General features: G+C 32.8%; 3 protein-coding genes across 6 annotated transcripts; all 3 read right to left on the minus strand.

Annotated features, from left to right (window-relative positions):
- Positions 1-6,394: 6,394 nt before the first annotated feature.
- On the minus strand, positions 6,395-9,079 carry LOC114716468 (uncharacterized). 3 transcript variants are annotated; one of them, XR_003737641.1, is made up of 5 exons: positions 8,860-9,079; positions 8,630-8,770; positions 8,306-8,456; positions 7,078-7,185; positions 6,962-6,996 (listed from the first exon to the last, which is right to left on the minus strand). XR_003737641.1 is itself a non-coding variant. In XM_028901473.1 (5 exons), exons 1-5 carry the CDS (start codon positions 9,061-9,063, stop codon positions 7,791-7,793), a joined length of 534 nt encoding a protein of 177 aa, XP_028757306.1. In that variant the 5' UTR covers positions 9,064-9,079; the 3' UTR covers positions 7,542-7,790. The 3 variants fall into 3 exon arrangements, 2 of the variants coding, with proteins under 2 accessions (XP_028757305.1, XP_028757306.1); XM_028901473.1 differs by lacking the exons at positions 6,962-6,996; positions 7,078-7,185 and adding exons at positions 7,542-7,811; positions 7,855-7,871; XM_028901472.1 differs by having other exon boundaries at positions 6,395-7,185.
- A 75-nt stretch (positions 9,080-9,154) lies between these two features.
- LOC114716470 (uncharacterized) lies at positions 9,155-11,473 on the minus strand. Of its 2 annotated transcripts, none has more exons than XM_028901474.1 (4): positions 11,225-11,473; positions 10,990-11,130; positions 10,662-10,812; positions 9,155-9,236 (listed from the first exon to the last, which is right to left on the minus strand). In XM_028901474.1, the coding sequence occupies exons 1-4, from the start codon at positions 11,399-11,401 to the stop codon at positions 9,184-9,186; spliced, it is 522 nt and encodes a 173-aa protein (XP_028757307.1). In that variant the 5' UTR covers positions 11,402-11,473; the 3' UTR covers positions 9,155-9,183. The 2 variants fall into 2 exon arrangements, with proteins under 2 accessions (XP_028757307.1, XP_028757308.1); XM_028901475.1 differs by having other exon boundaries at positions 9,196-9,277.
- A 1,106-nt stretch (positions 11,474-12,579) lies between these two features.
- Positions 12,580-18,069, minus strand: LOC114716473 (probable plastidic glucose transporter 3). The gene is made up of 13 exons (XM_028901479.1): positions 18,003-18,069; positions 17,204-17,297; positions 17,038-17,105; positions 16,817-16,949; positions 15,473-15,572; positions 15,245-15,357; positions 14,999-15,092; positions 14,378-14,528; positions 14,143-14,286; positions 13,986-14,059; positions 13,324-13,412; positions 13,027-13,141; positions 12,580-12,768 (listed from the first exon to the last, which is right to left on the minus strand). Exons 1-13 carry the CDS (start codon positions 18,067-18,069, stop codon positions 12,580-12,582), a joined length of 1,431 nt encoding a protein of 476 aa, XP_028757312.1.
- Positions 18,070-20,280: the final 2,211 nt, after the last annotated feature.

Genomic DNA, 20,280 nt, shown 5'->3' on the forward strand with positions numbered 1-20,280 from the left:
AGATATAAACATGCATTAGAGTTAAATCATAATTAACAATAATTTGTAATTAATTCTTTTTTTTTTTTATGGTTGAGCCTAGGGTATCCACGGTTGGTAATAGTAATTAATTCTCCCAGGTCATAGGCTTTTCAAAAGGGTTTTAGTTGGCCACAATACCCTTTCCATTTGCAAGGTGAATCTTTAATCTGCCAATAAAATTGATTCTCAGAGTCTCAAAACAATATCTTTCCCAATTTCTTTTACATACACAAACGGAAAACATATTTAAACAAATTATTCGCCAATTAAATTTAAGCTCCCGCCTATTTTCTTTGGAAATTCAAAAGTCAAAATAACTCGCAATAATACTCATCCGGTCTTTAATATAAAACCTAATTGTTGAGTTAGTTTTGTTTCTAAATATAAGACACATTTCTCATATTTATTATTTATTAATTTTCTCTAAATTACTTCTATGAATACTCCTTCAACCATAATTAAGTAGAGGAAGGAGAGGGGGTATTAAGAAAGATAATTATGATATTTTAGAAAAACGTGTCATATTTCTTATAGTTAACTAACTTACCTAATTTTCTTAATCTAATCAAATTAGTTAAATGGGTTTTACATTAAGGACCGGATGAGTAATATTAAAGTTGAAGAGATGAATTAGTGTTTCAAGCGTGAATCTGGGGTCAATAGCCATTACTAATGCGAATTAATGTGTTACATATAGTAATTAAAAAGATGGCTTGAATTTGCTCATACAATTATAAAGCAGGACGAAATATTTTTTTTGGCCAACCCCATGAAAATCTATTATCCCCCTGGCTCTTTTTATAAGCAACTTTAAATTCTATCACGTAGTCAAAAAATTAGTTAAGGGCAATAAATATGTAGAAATTAAAAGTTTTTTTTTTCAAAATATTCTTATTTATGAAAAAAAGAGAATGCGAATGGAGAGAGATGATGATTTGAAAAGTGAAATAATAAATATGTTGGGTATTAAAATAAGTAATTAATGAGAAAAAATAGAAAATTTGTAATAAAAATTTAAAACAATTTATAAATATCGCTTATATTTAAGAATAAGAAAGAAATATTAGTTGTTGTTTATAAAAAAGACGGAGAGAGTAACTTATTATTATTTTTGACTTGATAATTACAAGGAATAGGTATGTAAAAGACTATTATAGTCTTTTTCAACTTAATTACATAGATATGCGTGGTATTTGTGTACACATATAGCTTCAAAATAAACCTGGAATATTTTTGTTTGCGTAAAGTAACTAACATTCAATGCCTTTATTTTATTTTTAAAAAATGCGTTCAGTACTTCTTGTACTATTTGTTGGATATAACTAAATAAATAATATTGAGATGTTAAATGTACCAGAAAAATAAAATCATAACATTAAATGCAAAAAAAAAAAAATTGAATGATATATATATAATTTTTTATCTTCGCTCGAGACTTGAATGAAACGACATATGATGACACTCATGACCGACAAGAACTGAGAGAATTCGTACAGATGCATGCAAATCATCTGCAGTACCTGCAAAATTACGTTTGGGTCTGGAAACTATCCTGGGACAATTTATTAGGACTATCTTTATATACATAAAATAAAAAAATATTATAACGAGAGCACAAACACTTGAAAACACCTATAATCATTTAATAGTCTGAGTTTTGATTTCGGCGTTATTCATCATTCATTCTGTGGATATATATATATATATATATGGATTATATTGCTGTTCTTTCCTCAAAAGGACACACAAATATATATATATATGAATTATATTGCTGTTCTTTTCTCAAAAGGAAGTTTTCAAATCGCATGCTTCTCATCATGATCATCAGAATTCACACATATACACAGTGGTAATTATTAGGGACATCGTAACAAGGGAATATAAGGTCACAACAAAATAAAAGATAAATTAGAAAAAATATATTCCATTAAAAATTATACTGGTTAGAAGGATTTAAATACTTTGTGTGTATAAGATTTACAAAGCAGCCATATTTTCTGTAGATAAATCTTTTAATGTGATAGTTAGTTTTTCCCTATTTTTTTCTAATTTTTTTAAGCATATATGTGTATTGTTCTGCTGTCAGAGAATTCATCATATTTAAAGTATTATCATGCACTGAACATGGTCACTTTTTTTTTTTTAAATGAAAATTTAAACCTTAATTTATTAGTCTATCGCCAAAAGACGTTCACGTGCCTGACCCGAATGTGACTACATGGACCCCATCCCTCGGGTTGCCTTTTGGACCACTTGCATATATGTGTATAATAAATAAATAAATAAATAAATAAATATATGCCTCTTCGTCATTCTCACGCTATATATTGCGTCACATTTACTTTTTTTTTTTTGAAAAAAGAATTAAGAGTTAACTGCGTAGAGTTTTTCTTGTCTTTTTTGCCCTTTTCTTCTTTGGAAACAAAAGGCCTGATAAGTCCGGTTGGATATCGACGGCTTATAATAGGAATATGGTAAGTCGATCTCACCCGTCAATAAGTTCTTTTTTTTTTAATAAAAAAATTACCCTTTAATTACCTACGGATAATATTCTTACACTAAACTGTGGAGTCAAATTTAATTATATACATTTTTCATTCTTTTATGTTTGGAAAAATCATAAAAAATGACCGTCAAAATAAAAAAAATTATAAATAATAAGAACCCATGATAATATTAATATGTGTTTGACAACAATAGTATAAGTTTTGATTATAATTTTTATAAATAGGTCTCTGTGTATAATTTTTTAATTTTTAGAATTTTTTTTACGATTTCTCCTTTATGTTTCTTAAGCGATCTGAAAATGAGGGATTAGCTAGGGTTTGCTCTTTGCCGTGGTATTTCCCACTTTGAAACGTGAAGCCAATGGGATAATGACGGATAAATACCTTTAATTATATCCACTAACTAACGAAATTCTAAGTGAGAGAGTCTTAAATATTACTTCTCCGGTCCTAATTATAAGACCCAATTGACTTATTTGAGGATATTAAGGAAGTAAGTTAAGTTGGTTATTTATAATAAATAAGTGTTGTTATTCCTAAAATATCCTTGCTAATTAAGTATATTGGCTAAAAGTATCATTATTAGAAGGATTATTTTGGAAAAAAATGCATAAATATAAGAAAGAAAATGGATTGGGTCTTATAATTAGGACCAAATAAAAAGTCAAATTGGGTCTTATAATAAAGACCGGAGGAGTATTATTTATTTTAGAGTGGTTAGTCGTGTAGGTAATTAAAAATGACTTAGTTTGATTTGCCCTGGGATTATTTATTCGTGTTTTATATAGGATGACGTAACTTTATCGAAAGTTGGTTTGGTAATTCCATTTTTATATACCAGAGAAAAGGCAAAAGTTAAACAAAAAAGTATGATTGTGATTGTAGTTTTTGTTTGGTAATGGAGGAAATTTAGAAAAAATAAAATTTAATGTTCTTCATCATGTATCATTAACATAATTCATAATCATTACTAAGTGCTGGGCGAGTAGCTCATGACTCACTTCATATATTTACATAAAAAACAACAGGAGTTAGTAATATAATATTACTTCCGATTCTAATTATAAAACCTTATTTGTATATAAATAAGATCTTATAATTAGGATCGGAAGTGGTAACATTGAAAGATAAAACAAAGTAGCTGAATAAATATATATTATTTCTGGTATTTAATATAAGATTTTATTTGATTTTTATTTTGGTTCTAAATATAAGATCACAATCCATTTTATCTCTCATATTTATCAATTTGTTTATAAAATAGTCCTTCTAATAATAGTAGTTATAAACAATACACTTGATTAATAGGAATATTTTAGAGAAGACAACACCTATTTATTATAAATTACTAACTTAAGTTATTTTCTTAATTTATTCAAATTAGTTAACTAACTTGTATGTTTAGAACCGGAGTTGGTATTACTAGCTATTGTATTTTATTAATATAATAATATTGAAGGCTGAATGAATATATATTACCACTTCCTATTTTAGATACAAGAGCAACTAAGGGTCGTTTTTTTTTTTTTTAGGTAAAAAAGACTTAAAGTGATTTTAATAAACATGATTAAAAAAAGCAATGTAGGAAAACTAATGTATATTTGTCACAAACAACTAACTGAATTAATTTTATGCTTTAATTTTTTGAAATGACCGCATCATGGGTATTATTTTATTTTGAACACTGCTATTTTAAAACATTGATTCCGAGTGTAATGTAATTAAATTGGTCAGCTTCTTTGTTAGGTGGTGTAGAGAATAAGAACAAAAGGATTGTTAGGAAATATTAATTAATAATACAATATTTTTCATGTAAAAACAGTACAGTTTTATAATATTTAATAGTAATAATAATAATAACGAAGCAAAGGGTTATGGGTATTTATATAATTTAATAGAATAAAGTTACGATAATGCGAGGAGTGCTCTGTACTGTGTAACTTTGGATTTGATGTCTTTACCCATCTTGGCTTGCGTGCTAAAGGCCTAAGCCGGCGAGGGAATTAGAAGCAGAACGAAACGGTACACAAAAGTATAAAAATAGTATAGCCTCATCTTTCCTTAAAAAAACCCTAAATCTGTCAACAGGTATCCTATTTATAAAGTATTTTTAACCTAATTTATCAGAATTAAAATCTTAAATTTTACTAACTTTATCTAAAAATTTAATAAATATAAGATCCACCTTGTAATGCAATTGTACTACTATATATGATTTTAAAAAAATAGTCTACAAGATAATAAATTAAAAATAATATTATACATTTATATAATAAATTTAATAAAATGACTTATATTAAGGGAAAAAATTAATACCCTCTCTTCTGTCCAGAGGAGTATGAAATGTATTTCTTCTTGCTTCACTTATTATATATTTCTCCATGTAAATTGAAAAAAAAGAAGAAAAGTATCCGTGATTTGTTTTGAATTATACATATTGATTGATTAATTATAATTAAAAAATGTGTTCATGTATTTAAGTGTGTTTAATTCCATAGTAATGTTAACAAAATTGCTTCATATATTAAGGCTAATCGTCTTCATGAATCGGAATAATTTTTAAATTAGTTATAACCAACAATATTCATCCAATGCGGCCTGATCAAAAAGTTGCGGCAGCAATAATTTTTATTTATAGACTAATAGATGATCGACAAATGTTGAAAATGTCATATTGAGTGGCCTAGCCATGAGCTCGTGACCTCTTAGTTTTAATTTTTCTTTTAATATAATATATATACTACCTCTGATATTTAATATAAGAACTATTTATTAATTTCAGTAGATTAAAAAAATTGATTAAGTTGGTTATTTGTAACAAACATAAGTTAATTTTTCTAAAATACCATTTTTAATTATAACTACCCTTTAACTCGCGTAATCAATACAGATCCATTTAAGAGAATGAATTACAAATTTAGTGGGACAAAAAGTATTAAGATATTACTACCTTCGATCCTTCATATAAATCTTATTTGACTTTTATTTTGATCCTAAATATAAGACTTCAATTCACTTTATTTCTCATATTTATGTTTTCTTTTCCAAGGTAGTCCTTCTAACAATGGTAGTTCTAACCAATACATTTAATTAGCAAGGATATTTTAAGAAATATAACACCTATTTATTATAAATAACTAACTTAACTTGTTTTTTTAATCTCCTCAAATTAAGCCAACTAATTCTTATAATTAGGACTGGAGGTAATATATTTATAATCAAATTCAATTTTCAACCAGCTCTTGTATTAATGACCCAAGATGGTATTATATATATATACAACTTATATTGAAATATTTATATTATGTTAGTTAAATGTCATAAGTAAAACACTTACATTAAATACTTTATATTTATTATGTCAAATTCTTCAATTATAAATGATTATGTGTCTTTTTTTTTTTTGTTCATGTGAATTTATTGTTTAATAATAATATTTTAAAAATAGAATATATAATTATGTGTGATTGGATTGAAACCCCCTCTTGTTTGTGAGAACCGTTGAACTCGTATACCATGGTGATACATTTGAATTTCTATTAAAGAAGAAAGTCAACTCCTTAAGATGCCGATGATTACTGCCTCGCTAAAGTCAACTCCTGAAGAATATCTTGATACCGATGATTATTGCCTTGCTCCCTTGCAGGCAAGTTAAGGGTTTCAGCACTGTCAGTATAAGTTTCCACATCTCTGAATCCTAGTTCCAGCACACTTCCAAGCCAGTTTTTAAAGCTAGAGTTCTGCTATTACCAGTGGATACCTATCAAGTTTACTACAGAAACCAACAATCCAATTTCCATACTGATGGAACCCACTACACAAATTTACATCAAAACGAGCAACAATCTGGAAGACTGCAACTCTAACCAGAAAACTACAGAGAAAATAAGATGAGAAAGTGACAGAAAATCCACATACTCACTCACTGGTTCCCTAGTTTTTGAGAGATTAGAGTCTCTCCCTCACAAACACTCACTTTTTGTCCAAAATATACTCGTCAAACAGCCTCTCTGTCTCTCACACAGACCTCACACACTCCAGATGCCTTAGCGTTGGCCCTTTAGATAAAAGCCCATTGGCTTTGGGTCCATCACATATTCAACCTTAATCGCTCCACCACATGATCCACTCCCATCTCCATTCAGTATTGCATTACTGTCAAATCTCACATAGCCATGCTCACAGGGAAGCCAATTCACCGTATTACTGGTTATGTTCTGCTTATGGTGAAACTTTTCAACAAGAAAAAAAAGAAGAAGAAGATGAGTTTGGGCGATTTGGAAGAGGAAAATTTGGATTCATGACTAAAAGGTAGTTATTTGATTAGGATATAGAACAAGAAACTATGTAGATAAGATAAATTATGATTCCCTTTTCTGTGCGTTAATGCTTTATAACTAAATACTTCTATAAACCAAGAAACTATGTAGATCAGATATATTGTGATTCCCTGTTCCAAGTATCACTGCATCATAATTAAAAACTTCTTCAGAAACAATCTGATTTTGAAAGGTCAATATTAGAAAAAGAAAAAAAAGAAGATAACCTGAACCCTCGCGTGAAAGCACTTTTTTTAAGTGATTTTGAGATATCCCAAACACCCCCTAAAGCAGTGATTGCTTCTGCATGACAGATTCTATTTTCATCTTGCAAACTGCAAGCACATGGCAAGAATTCAACTGAACAGCACCTAAAATCCAAATGATTAAATTTTTAGGATTGTGGAAACTGATGATTGATCAAAACGCAGGGGTGAATCGGGAGATGTTTAATGATAAGCCCCCGTGTACAATGAAATCACAAGGGGGAAAACCTTTGTCAGCCTTGAACATTCTGGTAAGTTTTGTAATTAATGTTTCCACGTCATGATCAATATTTTATTGCAGAGAGGAATCTTTCATCTTTGTTTCTTAGACATACCTACAAACAAGATCCTCAGAGCCTTCCGTGTTATCAAGAGTTGAGAAGACTTTTCTATCAGACAGTACTTCAAATATGCCATTAAAATACTGACGGGTCAAAATAAGATAGACTTGCAATGTTTAGAACTTTTCAATAAATTAGTTTAAAATAGGCTCAGTGCTTGCCGCTTAAGATAAAAAATCATATTATCTGATTTTTCCAATATAATAAGCACAGGTTGTAGATCATGAATTGTCTACTTCTTCGTGGATGTCAAAATTTTCAACCCAAGCTTCCAGATGTCACTATAATTTGCAGTCTTGCAGAACAGCCCATCATTTAAGGCTATTATATTAATCAGAGAAAACTCGCACTGGGCTCCTTAAAAAAAGGTATTTTTTTTGTTTTGTTTTACAAAACAAAACTCGTTCCACATACCTGCAAAATCACTTAAAATAAACAATACATCTTCTACAGCAAGATTCAATTCTAATATTCCTTACTGGGGCACGTTTGGATTGTGGAGGATGGGTAAGGGGAAAAAGAAAGAAAGCGTTTATCCAAATTTGAATGTAAAAGACCCAGGGCTTACCCTGCAGTAATACGAAATCAATTAAAATTCTTATGTTCCTTTCCCCATGTCTAGATATGCGTATATCATTGCATACAATCCCTGTTAGTCCATTAAGAGGGGAGGGGGGGAACAGATCTGCAGAATGTAAATTGCAAATAGACTTTATCCAGTAACAACTTTTCCTTCTGGTAAAAAAAAAAAAAGTAACAACTTTTCCAGTATAACAGCATCTACGGGTGAGAAAACCAAAAACACCAAAGTCTCCTAGACACACAAGGACTTGTTCTTTAGAGCTTACTGGTTCGAAGGACTGCATTGATGTCAGTAGCTGCCATCCATTGCTTGCCCAAAGCAATCAATTCTCCATTCTCTTTCTTCCTAACTTGAACAGCCACACAAGTTAATTTTTCCTTCTTCCCCACAACCTTTGCCTCTACTTCAACCTCTTCCTGTCATTAAAAGATAACCGCCAAGTTACTGATCCACAAATGAAAATGTAATCTTTCCAAAAACAGTTATTTATTGATTACCCCACTTTGAAATCGCGGTGGGTTGGCTCTTGGGGATAGAAAATATTGATTCAAACATTACAGAGAAAGGGAAAGAAAGAAAGAAACATTACCTGAACCTTAGCCGTGGAGAAGAAGGATATGGAGAAATCGACAGAGACATTGAAAGCAGGAACAAGGGAAAAGGTCGCAAGGGTGCCAATGGTGTCAACTAACGTAGCGATTGCACCGGCATGCCAATTTCCATTTTCATCCTAAAAAGGCAAAGCATGAATTTTTCAAGGACATAGTGAGGGAAAACAGCGATTGAACGAAGGACGCTTAGACTGTCACAGATTCTTACTAATACACCAATGGGTACGATGTAATTCCAAAGAAGGAAACCTTTGTGGGCCTGGGCTACCCGGATACCGTCGATAGATAAAGCTATAACCTGCCGACCTGAAACACGAGCACGCTCCGAAATGGCTTTTAGCAACTTGTGGGTGGAAGATTGCAGAGAGGTACCTTCCTCCATCTCTGCTCTGAAATTCGCAAAATCCGACATGGCTATGGAAAAACTTCTAATAATTTGGGCTCACAACCATCGTTATAAAAGTCAAGGTCCTCTGATGACTTGTGTGTTTCAGTAGCGTTTCTGGGCGATGTTCTAATGAATGGAGACCATTCATGCGATCATTTGTGGTTCCATTAAAGCATAAGAAGCATTTGGCCATTGCACTGTGGAAAATGGAAATAACATCACTGCATAGTACACGCCACTTCCAATATGTGTGGTTGTGATCGTTCCGAATATGAAGTCATGAACCAAAAAAGAAAAAAACCTGTTAATTTATCATAATTGCTTTGGGCCTTTGGCTTCTGAATAAAAGCAACATTTTTTTTTAACAGACAGAATTTGAGTACTGTTACCATTAGTCCAACTGAAAGGGATTTAGATATCTTAATATCTTAGACTTGACCGTATTTCAAGAGATTAGTCTCTTACTGTTCGAATGGGAGGATACTCTGGGAAACCAAATTTTTTTTTTTGTTATCTTTGAAACCTGTAAATTTTTTACACTATATCTTTAATATTCTCATATTGTTTTAAGCTTATTATATTTTTATTCCGATGAGATGTAAAAAGTTTAAGGGTGGTGTTCAGAATTTAAGTGTCATTCCATCTCTATTTTAATCTTATTTTATTGTTTATTTGAGAGTGATTTTTTCTAAAGTTAAGATGTATCAAGTATCCTGAAATATTTTGTGATACATCTAACACCTTAAAGTATTTTTTTTAAGTGCTTCCAACACTATGAAATATTTTTTGTGCATTCAATATTTTGAAGTATTTTATTTAGATGCGTCCAACACCTTAAAATATTTTTTGATGCATCTAACACCAAAACAAACAAAAAAAAATTTTAGAACGCTTGATACACTATAGGATACTTTATGATGTTGAATACACCTCAACTCTTTTCTCTAAAAAAAAAATTAACAAAAAAGTTTATAATAAAGAATGTTGTTCCATGCTTAATTTTCTCCTCCGTTGTGATTCGAAGTCATAATTAAAAGGTTGTAGAATTGGTTTTAGTATGATTTTTCATTTTGTGAGTTTTTAAATCTTCTAATCGAGGATAGGGAATATTCATATAGCCCAATTATGAAAACAAAATTTTTGTTTTTTTTATTTTAACTTTTCTTCTTCTTGTTTTTAAATTGGATCTTGATCTTTATGTTAACACCCATCATAACATTTTAATCAGCGGGTAAATTCGCTATTCTAAAAGGCCAAAAATGAAAATAGACATGGCTAAATCTTGGAGTAAGACACTAACAAGGATGTTACAAGAGAATATATTCTAGGCAGACACAATGAAGAAGGAGCAAGGGACTATATATACGTTTAGTTTTGCAAGCAATCCATGTCGGTCCATAAAACCAAAAAGAAGACTTTATCACCCAATGACAATGGCGTTTATGGGAAAGAAAACCAAAGGCTTCATGCCTCTTGCATGATGTTTAAAATAATTTATAAACATGTTTTATATAAATTGAGATAAAATTCTTTTTACATGCTTATTTCGTATTCTGTACATCACAGTTAAAAAAGCTGCTTATAAATGTGTCTACAAAACACACTTGTACTTCAGAGCTTACTGGCTTGATGGCTTGCAATGGTGTTAGTCGTTGCCATCCATTGCTTGGCCAAAGCAATCAATCGTCCGTTCCCTTTCTTCCTAATTTGAACAGCCACACATGTTAATCTCTCCTTCTTCCCCACAACCTTGGCTTCTACTTCAATCTCTTCCTGTCATTCAAACATAACTTTTTCAACTTACTGACCCACGAAAGAAAAATGTGATCTTTTTGCAATCCCAAACTATCCATCAAACTTCTTTCCAAAAGTAGATGACCCCCTTTGGCTTCTGGGGAAAGAAAATGTTGGTTCCAAGATTACAGAGAAAGGACAAGAAAGAAACACTACCTGAACCTTTGCTGCAGAGAAGATTGATATGGAGAAATCGACAGAGACATTGAAGACAGGAACATAGGAATAGGTGGTCACGGTGCTAATGTTGTCAATTAACGTAGCGATTGCTCCGGCATGCCAATTTCCATTTTCATCCTACAAAACCAAAGAAATCAAAGCACGAATCTTTCAAGGACAGAAACTGGAATAAAGGTGATTGAACGAATAAGGGGTAGTCACAGATTTTTACTGCCACGCCATTGGGTACGATGTAATGACAAAGGAGGAAGCCTTTGCGGGCCTGAGCTACTCGAATGTCCTTCGTAGATAGAAATAGAATCTGTCGACCAGATTCAGAAGCATGCTCCGAAACGGTTCTTAGCAACTCGAGCGTGGATTGGACAGACACAGAGGTATCTTCTTCCATCTCAGAACTTAGTAAACACTGATGACATGCCCCATTGCCCCTAGAAGAACTTCTGACTTAGGCTTATGATTGTGTATATGAAAATCAACTTCGCCATTCCAAATCTTGGCTTGTTGGTGAGAGTGCGGCCGTTTTGGTAACACCAACAAGTCACGAGCTCCAAACGGGTCGTTGAACAACAAACAATAATTGACCATTGGATCTGGCTTGTGAGGCAAATTGAGCCAAAAAGGAAAAAGAAAAACATATATGCCATACTTATGTGCCGCTTAAGAAAATTATTTGGGGTTCGATCTCTGACATATGAAGTTATGTAAATGCAAAGATACTCCTCTAATTAGATAATTGATTTTGATTATAATTTAATCAACATTAAATGCAGGAGATTGTTATAATTTAAATGTTTCATCCCTTGCTGTTTCTTCCCTTCACAACATTTTTTTGTCAGCTCCCTTTTCGACATTTGAGGTTAAAATCACAACAGGTATAATGAAATATTTTTGTTCTTAGTCATAGGTGTCATTCTATTCAAAATATTATTGAACATCAAATACGAGCACTTCTCACAATGGAAAGATAATGAAACATGATTTTGCTTGAACGAAAGTTGTTTTCCCTTTGCATAAGCCCACTTTCGTCCTGACAAACTGCTCATTACACCCTCCCCCCACAAGTAAGCATATTATATATGGTTTCCGATGAGATCGAAAACGTTTAAAGGTGATGCTTGAGAGAAGTAATAAAATTTTTATTATAAAGATGATCCTTCCGTACTTGGACTTTGGTGGCAACTCCATATGAAATTGGAAAAGGGGAAAAAAATTAACGAGTAAGATAAATACATTCCTTTTCATTGGTTAGTTTTCTTTTCTTTTCTTTTTCCTGAAGGTGAAGAATGGTTGGACTTCAATATAAAACGCTTTATTGTTTTCTGTCTGATGTTGTTGCGTGTTAAGGTTCAGAATCCTCATACTTTCCTCAGCCCAACCATAGGAAAAATGAAAAGGCCCTTTAGAAGCTCAATAAGACTGATGCATGAGGCAGAACATTTCCAGCACATGTATTCAAGTCATAAAACTCAACTTTCTGCAAATTCTTCGAGTTTTTGCCAGAGTTGTGCAATGCACAACTGATTCAGCGAATGAAAATATGACTTATACCTCATTCATATATATCATTTATGTTGCTTCTTGGGGAAGATGTGCCATCTCAATTTCTTGAAGAGACTTCCCTTTTGTTTCCACAACATTTTTCTTCACAAAAATCACCGCCATCAGACAGAATGAAGCAAAAATAGTGTACAAGAGTTGTGCCCCGATTTGCTCCAACAAGCGCAAAAATAGTAGACCAACAAAGAAGTTCATAACCTGTCGAAGAATGTACCAACAATCTCACACATAGATAAACCAAAGGAAACCAGCTTGGGATACAATAAAAAGGGGAAATGATAATGAGGACCTAACCTATGTTCATCCATGCATGCATGTTGTTTTATGATGTAAAGATTGATATGGAAGAATTTAACTCATACGGTAGTCCAAACAATTTTGCTGCTTCCTTTGACAGAGCAATCACCAAAATGATTTTAAAAAGCACTAAAGAAAACGAATGCAGAATAAAATTACCCAATGAACAGCCATGCAAATTGCCATTGCCTTAGCCCTGATTGCGCTAGGAAGTATTTCTGACAGGAGGAGACCAGGAACTGGACCAGCACCAAGAGCAAAAGACAAGACAAACCTGCATGAATATCAAAGGAACAGGTTTCAGCAATAACACCAAGGCATATTAAATACTTGCAACAACTAACAAATATTGAATTTTGTAGCTATATTTCTTTTCGGTTTTCTTTTTCTTCTCTCATATAATTTCTTCTACTCTTTTCTATTGTCCAAGCAAGATGAACTTTTCTGGGCTCTCACATCAATATGCCACCGACAGATAGATACATTGCTGCATATTCTGATGCGAAGGAACTTGCAGCAATTACTTGCAGACCCAATGATACAGCCTAGATCAGCAATATGAATAAATGTCAGATAATAATTCTCAGCTAGCGTGTTGAAATGAATGGAAGGTGTAATTAAATGTGCATGAGCCTTGTTTTGCGGTTACAGAACTCCCTATAACTAAAATAATATTTCTCTTGTGCTTTTAAGAAATCCTTCAATAGCAGATTCATAACTTGATCTACTCTAACTAGTGTGCAAGTAAAAATGAAAACTGAAAATGTTTGGGCAAAATATATGATTTAGACGGATTGCCATTTTCAGCTTCCTACTTTAACTCCCACCAAGCACAACCTAAATGTCCCCAAGACTATAAAACAGAATCAAGATAAATTCCCAAAAATTGAAAAATCTTCAGAATGATTGCGTTAGTTGTATGTTAAATTATTAAAAAAAATTTGGAACTCCAATTTATATCCTTTAGATACCTTGAAACCACAGATGACATACATGAACAATAGACAGAACAGAGTAATTTAATATCCATAAAATATTCCAGGTCAACGCTTATGCTGAAAACAATCATGCATGGTAAAAATCAAATAAGCCAAATAACAACTTTTTTAATCTCTCACCATGCCCATGAAACTCCCCAGGAGAAGCACTTTCCTTCCTAGTTTATCCATCAAAATCATTGCAAGAATTGACCCTGAAGGGACGACATGGTTGAGAGAAAATACGCACCGTACAATGAAAACAGCAAAAATACTACGGTGTAAAGCCAATGCATACCCACTAGATTGCAAATTCCTACACAAGTGTTTGCAAGATCTGATGGCACACCAAAACTTTTGAAGATAGTTGAAGAGAAATAAAAAACAGCATTAATGCCAGATAGCTGCTGTAAAGCAAAAAGTGTACATCCAATGAACATCACTGCAAAATGTTTTCGAGGTTAAGCAATCATTTTGAAGAAACAAATATATATTATTGTACAAAAACAATTGTACATAGACTTTGACGACACCTTTGAAATGACGACTGTAGAGTGATTCTGAAAGTTTGATTGTATCATACTCATCACCTCTGTCATTTGACAATTCAGCTATTGCAGGTTTCACATGTATCCCGCCCAAGAGTTTCTCAAATTCAGCTTCAGCTTCAGTACGTCTTCCTCTCTGATAAAACCCAAAGAATTATAAGTGCCTCTCTGCACAAGTAGGCTTGATCAATCCAAAATGAAAAAGAAGAAAAAGTCAAGAAGGCTGAGATTGCCTCGATTTTCTTAGTATAAATAAATTGCTCAATGTACAATAATAGATTGGAACGAACATAAAGAAAAGTCTTTCTTTTTCTACCTTTACGATGAAAAAGTCAAGAAACTAAATAACTCGCATCAGTCACAAAGAGACAATGGAAGGTAAAACGGACATGGTTGTTTGATCACAAGTCAGCCAGTAATAGTTCCTTCCGACTAATATCTCTGTAAGTATGATCAGGAACCAAATATTTCCATTAATTCATTCTACTCAATAAGCCATACCTCAATCAAAGGAGTGAAAGATAGTCAAATGCGGCACAAAAAAGTGACCGGATCAGTTTATTTGAAATTCAGTTTATTATTGATTGACATAGGAAACTGTATAACCTTGAAAAGCCAATGCGGACTCTCTGCACAGAATTCCATGGCAAAGGCAAGTATTGCTGCAGGAATGCCAGATATCCAAAAACAAATCCTCCACCTGAGAAAATTGTTCCATTTGAGATGCTACTTTTAAAAAATAGAGCTGAAAATATTTAATAAAAAAATATTGAAATCTGGAATTGATATATAACTCTAGAGACAAATAACTCCATGAACTTCTCTATAGAAGTCCATTTAAACGTTTCATACCAACCCACTATCTCCTTGGCAGGGAATCCAACAAGTAATGCACCCATAATTCCAAGACATGTTGCAATCTGAGTCAAACTCCCAAAAGTACCCCTTACAGTTGGAGGTGAAACCTACAAATGAAAACGGGTACTTGTAAGTATTCAGGAAAAATAAAATGACCACTTACTATTGAAAATAATGTGATCCGTAATGTAGAAAATAATATGGTTTTATTGTCTCATTTACCTCAGTCACGTAAAGAGCTGCAACAGGAGGGCCAAGTCCCATCCCCGTACCGACAAATAACCTTCCGAGAAGCATACCCCACAGGCTTTTTGTTGTTGCACTACAAGATTTATGATCAGTAAGTTTGTAGCTTTATCTGCTATTATATTTTGCAAACTAAAGCATGAGATACAGCCAAAAAGAAAAAAAAAAGAAAAAAAAAAAGAAAATTGGTGAAGAGCAGTTCCGTGTCGCTTCAGATTATTATTAGTTATAAAACTATCTTTCTCAGTTTCTTCTATTTTTCCCTATTCAGATATGAGGTCCTGTTTGAAATAATGAGGCTAAGGCTTAGTGGTATTGGGTGTTTTCGCAGTGTTATGGTGCTTCTGGCTATAGAAGAATACCCAAGATTTGAAGGGAACCTATTCATCTGATTGATTGTTTGCAGGATAGGATTGGATTTTGGCTTCCCTCCTGTATTCACCTTATGGACTCTTTTTAGGAATTCCCTCTTTAGATTTCCAGGGAGATTAATGAGCTTTCTTGTATGTCTGACTTTTCTGGTTTTGCTGAGCTTTGTGCTCTACTTGTGTTTGTATGGAAGTCCCTCCTGTTCTGTACTTTTCCATCTTAATATAATTTCTTCTTATCTATCAAGGAGAGAAAACTGAGAAACTCAGCTTAAACACAGATTCAAAGGATTAATAAATGAGTAGGGTTAAATTGAGGGATGAGTAACACAAAAGATAATTGCTTTCACTAACTTCTAGCTGAAAAGTAGCAAGAATGATAAAATTTGTCCGCATTTTCCGAGAACTGCAGGAGATCCAATTAATTAAAAGTTAAAGCCATTAGAACACAATAACGTTCTGCTATGTCATGTGCCATAAGGGGAAAAAACAAAAACAAGAAGGAAATTAACCTTTCACCCCACAGAGCAACTAAGCCACATATTATTCTGTTTCTGTTTATAAGTCACTTGTAGAAAAAAAATCTGTTCCTAAATATAAGTTACTTGTAGGGTAACTAATAAACTTTTTCTAATTTTACCCTTATTGATTTAATAAATGCATGGAGAGATAAAGTAAATATATGAGAGAAAATATAAAACATATTTTCAATACCCTTTATCTAATAAGGGAAAATGTAGAAAAAAATTATCAATTTAATGTATTTCTTAGTTTGCGAGTTTGTGGCACAAGTGACTTATAAATAAAAATAGAATGATACTATATTAGCTTGGGTATAAATTGTCAGTAAACAACAGAGCTTTTATACTTTCTTTGTAAACAATAAATTTGTCTTATAACAAAAAGATTGGATAGAGCTACAAATAAAAAAAATAAATTATACAGTAAATACCTCATTGATGCCCCAATGATCATAGGCAGAGCACACAGCTGGAAAGCCCTCCTGCGTCCAACGCCATCTGCAATCCACCCACTGAAGAGGGACCCAGCAAAAGCCCCTCCTAAACATGTACTTACGACAAGACCTTCATCAACACAATATGCAAAAGAAGTACATTTTTTCGGATAAGCATAACATGATAAACAAATATCTAATCTCAACCAGATAACTACCTTCAGCAATGGTATTCCCACTAAAGCCGAGGTCTAATGAAATGCTTTCCAAGGTTTCATTGACTACTCTGCATCAGCAATGGTTATAAGAAAATAGATCGTTTTTACAAAGCAGAATTCACACACATAAGAAAAATGAAGGAGGGTCACGGTTCAAAGTACATACCCAAGGTGGTAGCCGAATAAGAAAGAAGAAATCGAAGCCACTAATACATGCCGCAAAGATTTCCGCCAAGAAGGTTTACCATTCAGTAAGCGTACTAAGCCATGAAGAATGAAATTCTTCTTGTCAGCAACATCAATATATAACAATTTTCTCTTCCCTTAAAGTAAATTACATTGGGGAAGCAAAGTGTAGGTGAGATAGGAGCTCACTGTTCATTTACTTGTTAAACAGAGTTTCCTAAATATATAAGCCAGGTCATGCATTCTAATGCATGTATGTATGCATGCACTTTCTTTTCTCACTTCTTATCAAACCAAATATCACAATTAAGGAATTAGTTTTAAGATTGTATACTCCATTTTTATGTGTATTCAGAAATTAGTATTTAATCGCATATGTACCCGGAAAAAGGAAGTTATATTTGTTAATCTGCATGGTATTCATGAAAATACACTGTCATGCAAACAGAAACATATGATTCAATCAAAAGTTTTGCCGGACTGCTAGACTAAGCAGTCTAAGATTCATTTTAAAGAAATGGTCGACTTTTCCATTTCCCCACAAGAGCTTACTTCAAGATGCTATATTCATTTCCATTGTTATATTGGATATTATTGACAACTCTTGAAAATAATCATAATGCAATAATAACATTTTAGGACCATTTTTTCATTTCAAAAGAAACGTGAATCTACTTACCCCAAACTTTGGAAAAACAAGAAAATATAGTATATATCTTTTCAAAAAAGTAGCAATGACCGGACGGTTTTAGTAAGTGGCAAACTGGATAATATCATACCCGAAGTTTCTCCTTTATCGTATGCAGTTATGTGTTCCCTGGATGACACTCGCTGCCTTCCCCGCATGGCGAAGTGATATGTATATATACCTTTCCAAAACTTATATAACGAAGTACCTTCTCGAGTGCTTTAACACCTGAACAAACAGCAACCAAAGAACTCATCAGTTAGCACACAATCAACAAGATCGAATTCAAGAGCGTTGTTAAGAAATTTCTCGGATCTTACACTTCGAGAATTTCATTTTGCTAACATGTAAAAAAATAAGAACACTAACAGAATAGTTCTCCCAGATTGTTATCTCCAACAACGGGTAATCTGAAATCTGACCATTTTTATCGAAACCAACTACAGCCATACAAAACATGAAAACTAGAAACCTTCTCTTTACACGCTACAATCACAAAACTGGAGATCATATACGGGCAAAAAATAAAGACCTAGTCATGTACATTGATGCATCCATTTACTTGCAGAGAAGAGAAAGTGAGATATCTCAAGGATATTGCGTACCTTGTTATCTGGTAAATACTTTTAAGTTTCAAATATAGAGAACAATGGAAACTGTTGCCGTTGAAATAAAAGAGGGGGGGTGTGAAGACAAAAGATGAAGAAGAGCGGTGGTGGCGGCTAAAATGGGCCGAGGAGGTGGCGGCGTAGAGGTGAGTGTCAGCCTTCAACTGAAAAGTGTGAGGAAGAAGAAAGAGAAACCGTTTCGATCGAAGGTGGATGCTAAAATGCACAGGATGAGGATGAGAAAGAGCAAGATGGGAAGATTGATTCAAGGAAGAGGCAAGGCGAGGGAGCCACGAGACTCATACTAACCATAATTGGCCGTTAAACAAAGCTCAGAGCTCTCCCAGGCTAACACCTGTTCATTTACGTTCACGTAAGAAGAAGTGAGCAACAATCCGCTGCACCCTTTTCACTCCCACCTTTGCACCTGTCACCCGATGCCACGGCAGTGAATGACATATCCACGTGTCAGTTGATGATGCATTATCGGCACGGGGATAATAGCGTAAATGACAATTACGCCCCTTACGCCCGGTGATGCATAAATCGCTAAGATTTTAAACTCATAAAAAAAATTAAAATTTGATGAATGAAAATATTCTTACAAAGCTCAATTATCTTAATATAAAATTTAGTTTTCAATTTAATTTAAACTACAATCTATATTTTATATTAAGGACATGAGGTGGTACTAAAATTTATTTTTCAGATCTAATGTTAACTTGATTTTCAACTTGTCATGTTCAAGTTATAATTCAATTTTATATGTATATATAAAAATGGTTTTTGGATAGTTTTCAATTTTTAAGTAGTTATAACTTTATTTTCTAAGACTTATAGCTAGATTATACTATTAGCAGAGTAAAATTTTTTCCGTACAAGCTATATTTTTATTTTGTACATATATGCATAAGCATCTCAAAGCTTATACGCTGTTTTATAAAATTAATATATACATATTTTTGGGGTGAAAGCATATTAAACTCTTATCAAGAGTTTACGGCTAAATTTGCTTTGAGTTGAGTCTATCCTATTTAGTAAATAGGTTAGGTTCAAGTGTAAGCTTGTTGCCAAGCCTATTCTAACGTACATGTTCAATTTTACCATGATGTTCCAGAAATAACCTGTAAATAAGTAAATAAAAGTCGAAATGACTGGCTTGTGAAATTAAGGCCTGAGATGGACGTCATGTAATGTATACAGTTTACCTTAGTGAAACAAAGCTTATTCTCATTAAATTATGGCTTCAAAGCAACTTTAGTACTTGGTTTTTAGAGTGCAATATAGCATCCCTTCTTTTTCTTTTTTCTTTTTTCCCCCCTTTTATTCGAGGACCGCAAAAAGTGTCGCTTTTTTGTCAAAATATCTTGTTATAATTTTAAATTAAAGGCTTGAGATGATGAAATGTAGTTTTTCGAAAAGCCAAATCACAATTAGAATGAGTCTTTCGACAGACGCGGTCTCTTTAGCTGATTGGCTTTGCTGTGCAGCATTTGGTGCTTTATGGCTGAAAATTCTACTGATATATACTACCTCCAATCCTTAATATAAGATATTATTTGATTTTTATTTTGGTCTTAAATATAAGATCTCAATTCATTTTGTCTCTTATATTTATGTATTTTTTCTAAAGTAATCCTTCTAACAATGATAGTTCTAGCTAATACACTTGATTAGTAAGGATATTTTAGGAAAGATAATACCTATTTATTACAAATAACTAACTTAACTTCTTTTTTTAATTTTCTCAAATTAATTAAC

The sequence above is a fragment of the Neltuma alba genome, unplaced genomic scaffold (assembly GCF_004799145.2).
Source record: "Neltuma alba isolate B1F8T4 unplaced genomic scaffold, ASM479914v2 tig00011668_pilon, whole genome shotgun sequence".
Classification (NCBI taxonomy): Eukaryota; Viridiplantae; Streptophyta; class Magnoliopsida; order Fabales; family Fabaceae; genus Neltuma; species Neltuma alba.

Coding starts and splice junctions, on each gene's coding strand:
- LOC114716470 (XM_028901474.1), bottom strand. CDS start 11,401: ATGGAAGAAGATACCTCTGTGTCTGTCCAATCCACGCTCGAGTTGCTA. Junction 11,131..11,224: donor TCGTACCCAATGGCGTGGCA/GTAAAAATCTGT, acceptor TTGGTTTTGTAG/GATGAAAATGGAAATTGGCA. Junction 10,813..10,989: donor TCTCTGCAGCAAAGGTTCAG/GTAGTGTTTCTT, acceptor TTTGAATGACAG/GAAGAGATTGAAGTAGAAGC.
- LOC114716473 (XM_028901479.1), bottom strand. CDS start 18,069: ATGCGGGGAAGGCAGCGAGTGTCATCCAGGGAACACATAACTGCATAC. Junction 16,950..17,037: donor TGGGAATACCATTGCTGAAG/GTAGTTATCTGG, acceptor GTGTTGATGAAG/GTCTTGTCGTAAGTACATGT. Junction 14,060..14,142: donor AGGAATTTGCAATCTAGTGG/GTATGCATTGGC, acceptor TCGTCCCTTCAG/GGTCAATTCTTGCAATGATT.
- LOC114716468 (XM_028901472.1), bottom strand. CDS start 9,063: ATGTCGGATTTTGCGAATTTCAGAGCAGAGATGGAGGAAGGTACCTCT. Junction 8,771..8,859: donor TCGTACCCATTGGTGTATTA/GTAAGAATCTGT, acceptor TTGCCTTTTTAG/GATGAAAATGGAAATTGGCA. Junction 8,457..8,629: donor TCTCCACGGCTAAGGTTCAG/GTAATGTTTCTT, acceptor TTTTAATGACAG/GAAGAGGTTGAAGTAGAGGC.